Genomic DNA, 15,053 nt, shown 5'->3' with positions numbered 1-15,053 from the left:
AGTGTCTCCTGTCATGTAGTTATTCAGGAACCCAGGCAGACAGTTGCTCTATTATCTTCAAATTGCCACTCTCCTCACTGCCATCCAGCCAGCAGAAAGGAGGAAGAGAGAACACAGAAGACGTGCTGGCTAGTCTTGAGCAACACCCTTCAAGTGGTGCATTTCACTTCTGCTCACATTTCACTGGCTGAGACTTAGTCATGTGGTCACACCTAACCTGTTTCTCTGAAAACAAGACCTCGCCAGACAATCAGCTCTAATGTGTCTTTTGCAGCAAAAATTAATATAAGACCCGGTCTTATAGTATACATTATATAAGACACGGTCTTATATTATAGTAAAATGAGACCGGGTCTTATATTAATTTTTGCTCCAAAAGATGCATTAGAGCTGATTGTGTGGCTAGATCTTATTTTTTGGGAAACACGGTCATTGCAAAGGGATCTGAGAAATGGGGTTCAGGAATGTGCTTAGGAATAATGGGAGAATGGATTTTCATGGACAGGTTGTGACACATATGTGGTGTAACAGAAAGAGGACTGGGCTAGAAAAGTCTCCTAACTGACCCCATCCTCTCTGGTCTCTTCTCCATTCTCCCCGCTGAAATTAGAGGCATCTTTGTGTAGGGCAAATGTGCTTGTACTTCACCAATCACCTCCAAGTCTCTGCTTAAAATCTTTCAATGACTTTTCATTGTATTTAGGACAAAGACAAAACTCTTTATGCTGACATATAAAACTCTGCATAATCTAATATCCACTTACCTATTCATTTTCAATTTTGCAAAGTTCTCTTTCTCACTTTTGAGGATCCAACCACCCAGGTCCCTTTTCACATCCTCTATTTTCCATCTTCTCTTTCCGTAGGGAATTTGCACTTGCTGTTCCTGTGACTGAACACTTTTCTCCCCTCTTTGCCTAGTTAGTGTCTATTCATCCTTTCTGCGTGACTCTCCCAGTGGAAACTTCCTCTAAATAAGCTTTCATTGCAGAGCATACCTTTTTTAATAGCACCGATCACAGTTCTTCTTTTATAATTATTTGTGTGATTGGTTAAAATCCACTTCTCCCACTAGTCTGTAAACTCCATAAGGTCAGAGGTTATGTCTGTTTTTGCTTATAAACATTTAGCATAGCTTCTGATCCACAGAAGATACTCAGTAAACAATTTGTTGAATATAAGCATGTTTGAAGGAAGGAAGAAAGGAAAAATGGAAGGAAGGAAGGAAGGAATGAAGAAAGGAAGGAAGGAAGGAATGAAGGAAGGAAGAAAGAAAAGGAAGAAAGGAAAAAAAGAAGAAAAGAAGAAGGAACGGAAGAATATAATATCTGGATTCTATTTCCTTCCACAAATTAGCCATGTGATCACAAAGTCTTCACTTTTCAGGGCCTCAGTTTCTTCACTGTGAAAGGAGTGAACTATATAATATTTAAGATTTTCAGCACCATGGTTCTACTGTTTTAAAATTGAATCCTGTGGGTCATTACATTCATTCAGTCACATAATTATGTTTCCTAAGCTGGTGTAATAAGTTCCAGCAAGGTTAGAACACTTTTTAGTCTTCCATTTTGAATTTTTGACTATTACAGATTCAGGGCAAGCTTTATCCTAATCCATAAGGTACAATAACAACCAAAAAGGAGCCTGGACAGGGTTCATAAAAAATAATAGCATCCATTATTATACAGAAAGAGATATGGAAATAAAATCTACCAACATTTTGTTGGTCGTTGGAAGGGATTAACTCCTGTATGGGGTTGGAAGATGAGTAGTATTCCTTTTATTCTGGTTGTTTGGGGCCTTGGTATTATGAAGGCTATGTATTGACAGTACATTAATATAAGATTTCACTGGAATAGGAATGGAGGCTATTTTTTTTTCTCCATTTGATTTTGAGATTTATATTCTATTAAAAAGATTAATATCTAGGTTATTTTAACTCTTTTTTGTAGATAGACTGGCAGATGATCATTACCAAGCCTGATTACAAGTTGCTGGATATCACTTATATCTATCTCTATCTATCTATCTATCTATCTATCTATCTATCTATCTATCTATCTATCTATCATCTATCTATCTATCATCTATCTATCTATCTATCTATCTATCTATCTATCTATCTATCTATCTATCTTCTATCTATCATCTATCTATCTATCTATCACCTATCTATCTATCTATCTATCTATCTATCTATCTATCTATCTATATCTATCATCTTCAGTCATTTATCTATTAATCATCATCTATCCATCCATCGACCTATTCAAAATATCATTTTCCATGTACTATAAGACCAAGAATGCTCATTTAGAGATGTCTTAGTGGGATCCAGAGGAGACTTACTTAACTGAGAACAGCTTGAGAGACTGGGACCATTCTATAAATGGTTGATCACTTTATTTAAGGTTAGCTGATAGACCATATTATCATATTATACTTTAGAGAGTTAGGTACTTAAAAGGAACCAATCTATTCTCTGCTTTTATGAGCTATGCACATTTTTAGAATGTTTCAAATTCTACCATGGAACTCAGAAAGTAAGGAGAGACTCAGGACTGATTAAGTTTGCAATTTCCTCTTTAAAATGGGATTCTTTTTCCTTCTTTATAAGTATGTAGTGTGCCAAATGGCCATAGTTGATTTTTCATGTGTCATTTATAAGAGGGTGTCATTCCATCAATGGCGAAATCTGATGGTGGGCATCATTCCTTTTAACGAATTTTGTTTTCATTAACATTCTTTGAAATTCATAGGCTATTTTTTAGAACAGTTTTAGATTTACAGAAAGATTGAGTAGATAAGTACAGCATTCCCATATACGGTCCCTCTTCCCCACCAGTTTCCCTTATTATTACTATTAATAATTATTGTTATTAATGTTACATTAATATGATACATTTGGCAAAATTAATACACTGATAATACATTTTTATGAACTAACATTCATAGTTTATTCATATCTCTTTAGATTTCCTTTTTCTGTTCCAGAATCACATCCAGGATTCCACAGTACATTTGTTGTCATGTCTCTTCTTTTGGATGCGCCATTTCCTCATACTTTCCTTGTTTTTGGTGACTTTACAGTTTTGAGGAGTACTGATCAGATATATTGTAGGATGTTTCTCTATTGGAATTTGCCTGATGTTTTTCTTCTGATTAGAGAGGGATTCTGGTTTTTCGTAGGAAGACCTCAGAAGTAAAGTACTATTTTCAGTATCTCATATCAAGTGTACATGCCATCAACATGGTTTTTAACTCTTGATGTGGGTTGACCTTGATCATGTGGCAGAAGTAGTGTTGTCAGGATTCTTAACAGCAAAGGTACTCTTTCCCCGCACTTTTCCATATTGTATTCTTTGGAAAAAAGTCATTATGCGCCACCTACACATAATGAGTGGGAGTTACAGTCCTCCTCTTCTGGAGTGGAGTACCTACATAATTTATTTGGAATTCTTCTGCAAAGATTTAGACCAAGATTCTTTTAAGTAGGTGGGCTTATTTGGGGTTGGGAGTTTCCTGATAAGCCTTTTTGTGGCTATAATGCTCCTTTTTTTTTTTTTGGAAACAAAACGTAGGGCAATATGCCCATGCCAACAGGATGGGAAAGCGTTGGATTAGGAATGTGAGGGTCTGAGGTCACAAAGCAGCCCTGGTTATTTCCCAGGAGTGAGGTCCTGAGAGCTGCTTTGAGGGATCAGAGGTTCTACTTGGCAAATCACTTTATTTGCTATCCTCACTGCCTGGAACAAATGTTTCACGGTGTGGTCCATGGCTGGTTCCTTCCATTCTGGTCAGCTCAAAAGTCACCCCTTTCAAGAAGAGTTGTTGGAGCACCCCAGGTAAAGGAGCTCTCCTATGTCCCGGAACTTTCTGCCGCATTGGCTTTAATCGTTGGCATCATTTATTGTTATCTAAAAGCACCCTATTTATTCACTTGTTTATCACCTGCCTCTAGAATACAAACTTTATCAATTCCATGAACTCCATGAAGTCAAGGACCTTATCTGTCTTATTTTCTCTCTGTGCCTAGAAAGTACCCAGAATAGGTTATAGACTAGATTAAAAAGAAGAAGCAAAACAAACAAAAAAACCAAAAAAAAAACCCAAACAAAACAACAAACAAAAAAAACCAAACAAACAAAAAGAAGAAACAATCGCCAAAATGACCATTGCACTGAACATTATCTGAAGCTAAAAGTTAAATATAATTCCAGAACTCTTAGGCAGCTCTGACTAAAGCAATAAGCCGATCTCCACTGCTGGTACTTTCATGAAAAGGGAAGGGAGCCTAAACACAAAAAATGATTTTACTATTCTCTCTCTGTTTTGGAATTTAAATTCCCCAAATATGATATTATTTAAATCAATATTATTTTTGCTTAAATTAATAGGTGTTTTGGCTGCCATGAAGGGCTCCTGACTTCTCTTATTTAACAAATCAATGTCCAGAAAAAAAATAAAAAAGGACTTTGATGTCCAGACGAGAGACATCTTCTTAAGACTCTGAAATTTGAGATGTCAGAAGTATTTCTCTTCTACAATTGTTGGGAAAAGGAGAGCGTTTATTCTCCTGGGGAACTGAAGCATAATAAAATGCAATCTAAGAACATGCAAACTTATTATCTACCAGGATGGTTGAATGGTTCCAATCAAATGGAGGATAGAAATAGGGGCTTTATATTTGGATTTTGGAAAAATGACTCCACGGCTATATTTAGGCCCAACAGAGCCTGTGAATACCTGTAACAGTGGCAGGCGGTGGCTTGTTCATAACAGAATGAATATATTTTCTCTTTGAAATTTATCATGGGGGTGAAGGAAAAAATGCTCCAAATTATTCCTGCAAATGGAAGAAAAATATCTCACTGTGGATGATAAGAGAAAGGTTGCTGCTTTTCTAAGTGATATAGGTTGGTATTGTTTTTTAATTGGCTCTTCAGGGGGCTGCCTTATGGGCCAAAGAGTAGGTGGACCCTGGAACTTTAAAAAAGTCAAAAATTTTCTTTATTTTCCACTCTTGAAAATCACTAAGAAGTAGATCCATAGCACCATTAACAGTAGGGATCCTTTCATGAGACTACTTTTTCCAAGTCTCCATGGATAGAAGTCCTGGTACTAGGGAGGTGGCCTTTTTAAAAATACTAATGTGATGTCACTTGCTACTTAAAATTTATCAACAAGTTCCCATTTATTTTAGGTTAAAAATAAAAATCTGTATGTGGTGTAGAGACCCTTGTGAGAGCTCTGGCTGTGGCCAATTATTCAGCCTCATCTTGTGTCCCAGAGACTTTGCACATGTTACTCTCTCTGCCTGAAACCCATCTTCCTTCACCTTCTTCTGTCTAGCTCAATTCTACCTATCCCTCAGATCCCAACCCAAATATCAAAATCCATGGGTCACTTCCCTGACCTCCCAAGCTAGATCAAGTTTCTTTGTCCAACACTGCCATAATTCCCTGAAGCTTGTCTTTCTCATAGTTAGTATGAACTGTCTTCCCAACTAGATTATTAGGGTAGAGGCCATGTCTGTTTGGCTCAGTACTAAATGCCATTACACATAGTAGGTATTCATTGAATATACAAATGAATGAATGAATGAATGAACGAATGAAGCTGGGTTATACATTCGAGCCTTGCATAAATTTTCTAAATACTTAATATGCTAACACCATAAATGAATTTGTTCCCTTATTATAACTAATGACAAAAAAGAAAGGTCAGTTTTCACTTTGCTTCATCTGGAGTATGAGATAGTTAGATGAAGATGAAGGTTAAATATGTAAGTTTTGTAATCATACACACCCAAGTTCAAAACCTGGTTCTACCATTTACTGGATGTGTGATCATGAGAAAATTACTTAAAATTTCTGTGTCCCAGTTTCCTCATCTGTAAAATAGGTCAGAACTGGGGTTGAAACTCTGATCCATCAATTATTAATTGTGTAACTTGGTTCAAGTTACACAATTATGTAACTTGGTTCATAATCTCTAAGCTTCAGAATCCACAATTTATAAATAAAATGAGGCTGACAATATCTGTCTATTGTCAAATACATACATATATAATTTAAATATGTATGGGGGATGCCAAAAATATATACATATGACTTGTAATCATCTTTTGTTATTGGTATATATTGAGTATTACAATTTTAATAGTTTTTTCCTTCCTTAAAATGTGTATACATTTTTTGGCACACTGTGTGTGTGTGTGTGTGTATGTGTGTGTAAAATTTGTTTATAAACATATGTAATGGGCTCAGTTCATGTAGAGTAAAACAATAAATGCAAATTAAAACAATAGTGTGACATTATTTTCTATGTATAATATGAGAATATTACAGATGAAAAATTGGGCAAAGCATGGTGTTGGTAACAATGTAGAGAAAAAGGAAATGTAACACACTATTGGTGAAATATCTTCAGAAGGCACTTAGATAATATCTATCAAAATTGCAAAGGCAAATAAAATCTGACCTAGAAGTTGCTTCCTCTAGGAATACATCCTACAGGTATGATCATGTTTACAAAGATGACAGTGCGGCATTGTGATAGTGAAGTACTGGAAACAATAAAAAGTTCATCAACTGGATTAGTTTGAAAAGCTATGGAATTGCAAAAATGAAATACTATATGGTCATTTATGTACTGATAGAGAATTATCTCTATTATTTGATAAAAAAGGTAATGTAAAAACAATGCAAGTTGTGTTTTTTTTTAAAGACCACTGTACACAAACATGCAATTGTTTAAATGGACAAAAAGTACTTTCCCAAGGACTTACTGGAAGCTATAGTTGCCTCGAGGGGAGACAAATGATGGTATCTAGCTAGGGTGAAATTTATTTTTCATTGTCTACACTTTTTTTAAAAAAATAACTGAATGCATATATTTCTTTACCAGTTTGAAATTAATTTTAAAGAGCAGAGACTGTGAATTAAAAATTGTAACTACTGCTACTATGATTGCTCTTTCTCTTATTATTATTAGATGTTAAAGTGAGGCTGCCTCAGAGAGCCATGGGCAGCTCCAACATGAACGATGTGCGACAGCAGGGCGGCAAAGTGGTTACTGTGGGAGGACACATGGGGAGAGGGGAGAGACAGAGAAGGCTGGCAAAGAGGCTGATGAAACAAGTGGACAGTGGGTATTAGGGATGGACAGTGGCTTTTTAGGTATCCTAAGAGGTAAATAAAAACCAAACCTTACAACAAAATCTTTTTAATCTGAATTTATGAAATCCTCATAGCTACTTTGAAAATAAGTATTATGTCCATTTAACAGACGAGCAAATAGAGGTTTAGTAGCCTAGCAAAGTCCCACACTAGCCAATGGTAAAGCCAGTATCAAACTCTGGGAGTCTTACTCCAGAGGCATGCTTTAGGCATGTTTACAGTATATAGTCTCTGTGTATTTTTTAGAGATCGTACTGGATTTTTCATTCAGTTTTAGAATCTTGGTACCGTTGCTGAAAATAAGCACTCTTTATTACAAATGCAGGTCCCTTCTGTGCCAATGATTGCATTTGAAGCTGTGTTTGGTGATTTCTAGAGGCTCCTTTATTCCCAGCTTGAGGTTTCTCTAGTTTCACCTCTGTTTTCCCTGGAGAAAAGACTGCTTGATGGAATCAAGACTTGTGAGCCCTCCTAGGGGTCTCCTATGGCCATGAACATTTTCAATTAGGAAGGACAGCGCAAGAAAAATAAAAAAACACATCTCAGCACATGTCCGGGCCTTCCAGACTTGGAACTATATGAACAATAAACATGGTTTCATCTCAAGGACTTCTCTTACTTTGCTGATCGGGTAGTTAGAAAATTACCAAATGCTGTTAGATCTATCTCTGTCCAAAATGAATTCACTTTGGGCAATCCCTTTGGTACTGATGGTGAAGGTAAGGTTATAGGTCAAGTTTAGAGCACAAACATATTCAACCAAGGTGCAAGTACCACCTAGGTGCACGTACATCTGGTTCCACTATAAAACTGGAGATTTTTAAGGAACTGTCCCCTTCTAGTAATGCTCTCTATTCTAGAACAGTCTGAAGTCTAAGACATTTGGAAAGGGTCTAAGTAGTAATTAATTTAATTTGTCCAACTAGGGACAAGCAGTTGGCAAAGAGATATTTTTCTTTTGAAATTATATTTTAATAAAGGTACTTACAGGCTTGAGATGTTTTCAATCATTCTACTGCAATATAATGGTTAATTTTAAGAGCTCTGTGCTTTTGATTTGTATTTAAGATTTTTACAATCTATATATAGTTTGGTCTTTAATAACCATTTATACATTGCTTCTTTTTATATAGGTCATGTATTCTCCTGGGAGAGTAACAAGATTAGAAATAACAAATACAGTACAGAATAAATTAAAGTGCTTCAAACTGCATTATATAATTTCAGAAAATTGGTTTCACACTGAAACATTTAAATAAGAAAACCAAATGATTTAAGAAAAAAAAATCCTACTATATGCATTTGAATAGCTTTTGTTTAGCAAGTTTTATCCTCAAGAAAACCAAATGATTTAAGGAAAAAAAACCCTACTATATGCATTTGAATAGCTATTGTTTAGCAAGTTTTCTGTCAGTAGTGAGGTAGCAGTATCTGTTCACAGTACTCCATTAATGTGGAGGTTCATTTGGGTCAATATGGATAAAATTATTATTTTTCGTTTTTTAAAAAAGTTGGCTTCATTCTCCTTGAAGATGGATAACATTTATTAGTCAAAAATGTCAAGGGAGTATTGTAAAAGTAATTGTATTTCTATATATAATTCTCCAAACTCTTGTATACAAAATGCTCCTATTACACTCAGAGGCAATAAATTCAGACGCTGTTATGGGACAAGAGATAGCAAAGTTGGGGCCAATACTTTTCTAATGACTTAGGGTAATAAAACGCGGACCTTGGTTTTCCCCTCCCAACTGAATGAAGGAGGGTTGATACTCTAGAGAGTCCATTATTCTGACTGGTTTTGTTTGTTTCTGTGAAGTTTAGCATCACTCTCTGGCCTGAGTCCTCAGGCCTTTTTCAATTTTTCTATTCGTGCATTAAAAGCCTCTTCCTGTATTTGCAGCTTTTCGTTTATCTCGGTCTGTGAAGACAATCATAAAAAAGTGGTTATGAGGGAGCTATCTTTTGCTGCACATTGTCTTTGTGGTTTTGACATACTATAGAGCCTAAAGACAGACATTATCCCTCACACACCTTCCTGTTTTGCAGACATAGCCGTGTTTCAGCCTGTCGTGATGTGATAACACTTTATCATATTTCTCTGCACATTCCCAATGTATAGCATGTCTGCCATGAACAGGAAGTGGTATTTGGACAGCCATTTTTCACACAGCCTTGTGTTGGAAGATAGGATAATTTATCTGTATTTTCAGACAGACTTTACCAATAAGCACCGAATCAGAATAACTGCTCAGGGCTCAGTTATTGCAGTGTTATTGGTCTGCCCACCCCTTTGCAATAAATGTTCTTTCTTGTCTCCCATGGAATACATTCTAAATGGGATCCCAGAAAGCTTCTGTTGTGAAATAAAAACACAAATAATGTCACAATTAGAACAATTCTCATAATTAAAAGTATTCATCATACATTATAACTCCTGGAGTTATGCCACTTTGTGGTATAGTTCTGGTAGAAAAAGTAAGTGATTGCTGACAGGTTTTCGTGTTTGCTACAGCTGTGATAGCATTTAGCCTCTGGCAGTGACATTCCGCGGACTAACACTGCTACCTGCACAATTCCAGAAATACTTTCACATTAACTGAACCCTAGTAGCTCTGCAAATGTCTTCTTTTTTCATGATGGATAATAAAATTATGTATAGAGAAACCAGCGGTGGGCAACGTGGTAAAACTGGTGTTTTTGTTTAGGTGATTTAAAAAAGTCTATAAGTGTATAAGGAGTAGTTTATACATATGTGTTAATAATTAATTTGAGGTTTAGAATATTCATGTTTGTACCATAATTTGAAGTTTCAGGGTAATTATTATGAGACACTTAATTTATATAGGGGAAATTTAAAAAATCACATACTGCTTTAGTCTAGATATAGCTTTTCATATCTATCTATTTGTCCATCTATCTATCTATCTATCTATCTATCTATCTATCTATCTATCTATCTGTCTATCTATCTATCTATCATCTATCTATCTATCTATCTATCTATCTATCTATCTATCTATCTATCTATCTATGTAACTATAATAGATAGTTTTGAATGGACATCCTGGTTGTCTTATCTGAGGAGATTTTGTTTTACCTTCACAGCAAGAATTGGTATTTCTAAAAAGATCACACTAGTGTCAACAATTCTGGATTCTTATGTGAGTATCAGTCTTTTTTGATTCAAGTTTTATCAAGCTTGGATCAAACTCTGGCCTCTGGTTTTTCAATTTTTCCTTTCTTGGTGATTGGGTGGAGGAGAACAGGAGGGATCAACATGGTCCTCTAGGTTCCATAGGAACTTTGTCATTTTTCAGGCATCATTAACTCCTCAGGCATGATTTTGGTAGAGTTGAGAGGAGCATGCTGGTCCAGGAGTGTGGAGACCTAGGGATTAGTTTAGTATAGCCTTGGGGAAGACACTGAACCACCTAGAGTCTTAGCTCTTATCTGAAAACCAAAGTAGTTGAGAAATAAGTATGTAAACATTACATGCTAGCCTTTAAATTAGTAATTCCAACTCCTAATTTTGTGATATATTCACTAATGTTATATTTCATTGATATGACGTCACGAAATATTTTAAAACTATGTTACTACTACGTCTTCATGTCATGCAACAGATTAGACCATCTAGGGATTGAAATGGTTTGAATAAACAATCTGGTCACATTCCAAAGGATAGGGAAGCATTGCTGTAACTAAACAATCAACTCTTCCCACTTTCAATACAGTTAGGGGCTGCATAAGGACGTTTTGGTCAAAGACAGACCACATATATGATGGTGGTCCCATAAGATTATAATAAAAAATTCCTGTTGCCTAGTGACATCGTAATAGCCATTGTAATGTTGTAGCACAAGGCAATACTCCTTGTTTACGGTGATGCTGGTGTAAACAAACCTACTGTGCTGCCAGTCCTATGAAAGTATAGCACATAGAATTATGTACATACAGAACACAATGCTTGATAATGATAATAGACAACTATACTACTGGTTTACGTATTTACTATCCTATATTTTTTATATTATTTTAGAGTATACTTTATTTATAAAAAACGTTTGCTGTAAAACAGTTTGCCATGTTATGCTGGCAGCAGCCTCGTACATCTCAAGTCTACCGTGTCTCTCGATTGCATCATTCTCTCTTGTGCTTTAATCTCATGTTGTTTTATATAGTAACAAGATGTACAGGCTTGTAGCCTAAGAACGATAAGCTATACCATACTCTATTATACAGCCTAGCTGTTGTAGTAGGCTAGACCATCTAGGTTTGTGTAAGTGCACTCTGTGATGTTCGCACAATGATAAAATCGCTTAATGACACATATCTCAGAACGTATCTCTGTCGTTAATTGGTGCATGACTATAATGTGTTATATGTCCATAAATAATCTCATTTCTTTTCAATGAATAACAGTTGTACTATCATCTACCAGCTTCTGTTTCACTGTCTTACCAGGGTTTTCACAATAACCTGGAGACCTTTCTGGTATTTCACTGAAACAGAATTCATCTATCTAAGTGTGGGCTTTGGGGAAAAGGTCCGTGAAGGTAAGGTGCGTGGTTCATAGAGTGATGTATGAACAGAGGGGAGGTACATGTCAGGTCTCTAGACTGCCGCGGTCATCACTACTTCAGGTCAAGCACAACCAGAAGATCTGGATAGAAAAACTCCTGTCTCGTCAAGAACAGGTTGTCATTAGTCTATCATGTCTTCTTGTTATTTCATAGAACACTGCTAAACAGACAAGCAATCCCACAGCTACTAGGATTGGGTATGTTCTGTTTCCTTTTTGGAGGAATGGAAAACCCATGACCTGGGTTCAATTGCCTGTCAGTGATCACTACCTTGAGGTGATTTCACTCTCAGGTTTTCTCACCTGGAGAAAAGTTGACCTAAAAATACCTACAGTCTCAAGATGGCAAACTTCCCTCACGGTTTTCACATAATTTTACCCTATTGCTTAGACAGGGCCAACAGCCAACATTTAACAGCAAGCATTTAGCGTTAGCATTCATATTTCTCTGAAATGTAATTCTTTAAATATATTAAAGTTTGCTCCATTGGGTATAATTTTTTATTATACAATCCAGGGCCAAAATAATTTCATTTTGCATGTATCTTTAAAATTAAAATACCTAAACTATATAAGCTTAAAATGTTTGCTCTATTCAGTATAATTTTAATTAACATCTCAGAGCCAAGATAACTTCATTCTTAATAAATCTCTAAAACTATAAAGTGAGTCAATGGGAAAGTAAGTGGATTAATATAAAGAAAATTAAGGATTCACACTACATTTTCAGAAATTTCTGAATTACTCAAGGTGAAATATGCCTGCAACCACACTGGAGAAGGAGCTCTGAAAAAACCTGTACTTAAAACATGAATTCTCTACTGCCTTTTCCCCCAAAAAATATAGTAACAGCGTGACTTTTAAATAAAGAAGGAGAAAAAAACTATTGGAAAACTTTAAACATCTTACAAATAATAATTCATTAAATTATGAATACACTGGCTTTCTGTGGAAACTAACTTACCCATCTAAAACAGGGGGAGAAATTTAGGTAAGCAGAGAGTAATTACCTAACTTGGAATCTGACCAAGACACAAGGGTAAACACTGAAAAAGTGCCACACCACGGGAGTATTAAAATCCAAAGTAGTCTGGTCATGATATTAGAGGTTATGTGGTTTTTGTGGATAACACTGGAATTCGAATTAGAACCCAGTTTACAGCTCCCATTCAGAGTCTTTCATCAGTTTCTGACCTGGGAAACAGGACAAATGACTCAATCCTCCTGTGTGTCTCAGTTTTCAATTTATTTATCAGAGAAGTGCCTGCCTAATTTGCATAGAGTTTACTAGGGTTATTGGAAGAAAATACATAAAGTGGTTTGCTATGTATCTTGAGACATTGTATAAATCCACATCATTATGCCATTTTATTGAAAAATTGGCAGTAATTTGGCTCAGGTTAATCCGTGAATCCACTTAATATGGAAATGAACGTGGCACCTAAAGGATCTATATCCCTCACCTCTGGTCTCCAAGTTCTTTCTAAGTCTAATTATACTTAGATGAACCCGCTCATGACCTTCTAAGCCCAGTTAAGGATAGCTGCAGGCCAATGGGACAATAATACATGCATGCAGCAATCATATTCTTTCTGTTATAGAGTAGTGGTATAAATGCTGCAGACTCTAATATTAAAAAAAAATCAATGAATAGTTAAAAACATACTCACTACATGGAACATGGCCTTGGTAAAGATGTTTTCAATTTTTTGGGCCTGCAAACAATTCTATTACTGTCTAGTCGTTTCTCGGCAATAATTTCAGAGCCACAGGATTGCAAAGGAGCCCAGGGCCATGATTATACATAAACTATATTTAGATGAAATGTTATCAAATATAAAAAGAAGATATGTTCTGAACGCAGCTTAATTCAACTGCACTCTGCCCTTCCACACAGTAACCAGTTATTATATTCATGGGGTTTTTAACAATAAAGCTTTGTGTAAAACGTGTTCTTCCACTATTTCTGGTAAACACTAAATGCTTCTTATTAAACCAAGGACTTTGGCTGATTCAGTTGGCACCAAATCATTAAATGTTCATGTAAATAGTACATTAACATTTGATGATTAAACAAGTAACAAGGTATGCTTATGCCAAGCTAATCTTTTGCTCTTTCAAAGTTAGTTGTTAATACTGTGTGCTTTTTATATATAGTTTCATGTTCAGATAACAACTCAACCTTTCCCTGAGATGCATTAATATTTTAAGCATGCAGTATACTGTCTTATTGATTCAGTCATTTCCACAAGAAATTATAAATCCTCTCAAAATATGCAACTCACTTATTTAATCATTTTGCCTGGGCAATGATGCAAGTCTTTGTGTAGAAATAGAAATGTTTTCTTTTTTTTTTGGACAGAAAAAAAAATTAAGCATAAAGCTAAGCCGACTGATCCATCATTGGCAATTGCTACTGAGATGGCTTTGTCATCACCATTTTCACGCAGCCACTGGTATAAACTGCTTAGATATTAGTGATTCGTGAAAAGGAACAAACGATCTGAGTGGGAGTTCAAAGCTTTGAAAGCCTCTCTTTAGAAATCTGGTGAGGAGACTTAGCTAAGAATTATGGCTTGATCTTCAGTGTTTACTGTTTAAAAATATACTTTAATTACTCTAATACGAGCAATTTTAGTGTGACAAGGCACAAAGTTTTTACCATGTTATTTTTTTGGGTTTCATTGCCGAATGATTTTGTAAACGGATAACACATACCACAGTATGTGCTGTTAGCAAATCTATTTTGTGATGTTACTGAGTCTCAGCTGAGAATTATGTGGTCAGGTTAAACTGAACTCCATCACAAACATTGCTAGGAGTGGAGGGAGTACTGACAGACATTAAGGTTGGGGTTGGCTAAGTAACCAGTAATGAAGTAAGTGAGCATACTATCAAGGCTGAGTACCTGAATGCTGATTAAAATGTCATCTGTAACTTGACCCAGCACTGATTTTATATCTTCAATGGTGAAACCAACTAAAGGATCTGTGTCAGAAGTGCTGGCTTCTGGCTGGGACTCCTTAGGGCCTTGTTCTTGATCCAATCCCTATAATATTGAAAGTAAACAACACTCAGGTGATTATCTGGAGCATTCAAGGATTAAGTTAGCTTTAAACCTCTCTTGGGTTCTTTTCTACCAGGAATGATGTCCATCCGGAAGGAGATTTTAATTTGACGTCATCCTGCATTTTCATTACTCATGAGCATCATGTCAGATCAAGTCATGGTGCTAAGCAGTGCTTATTTGGGAGAAAGTAAAAGTGGAGATTGGAGAGGATGGAGTG

The 15,053-nt window shown here is 35.9% G+C and overlaps 1 protein-coding gene across 2 annotated transcripts in view; it reads right to left on the bottom strand.

Moving 5' to 3' along the window:
- Positions 1-15,053, bottom strand: part of CABCOCO1 (ciliary associated calcium binding coiled-coil 1) — a 133,474-nt gene that overhangs the window by 17,894 nt on the left and 100,527 nt on the right. The window contains exons 7-8 of one of the 2 annotated variants that reach the window (XM_081075305.1): positions 14,675-14,815; positions 8,142-9,102 (exon numbers count right to left, since the gene is read on the bottom strand). The exons of the other annotated variant lie outside the window; for it this stretch is intronic. Of the exons in view, the coding sequence (XP_080931431.1) occupies positions 9,028-9,102; positions 14,675-14,815 (216 nt within the window). The 3' untranslated portion in view covers positions 8,142-9,027. Of the gene's footprint in view, positions 1-8,141; positions 9,103-14,674; positions 14,816-15,053 lie in introns of those variants that run through there. 2 annotated transcript variants of the gene reach the window in all.

Source organism: Rhinolophus hipposideros (assembly GCF_964194185.1).
Source record: "Rhinolophus hipposideros genome assembly, chromosome: 15".
Lineage (NCBI taxonomy): Eukaryota > Metazoa > Chordata > Mammalia > Chiroptera > Rhinolophidae > Rhinolophus > Rhinolophus hipposideros.
Note: the sequence above shows the minus strand (reverse complement) of the source record. Positions and strands in the feature narration are given on the sequence as shown.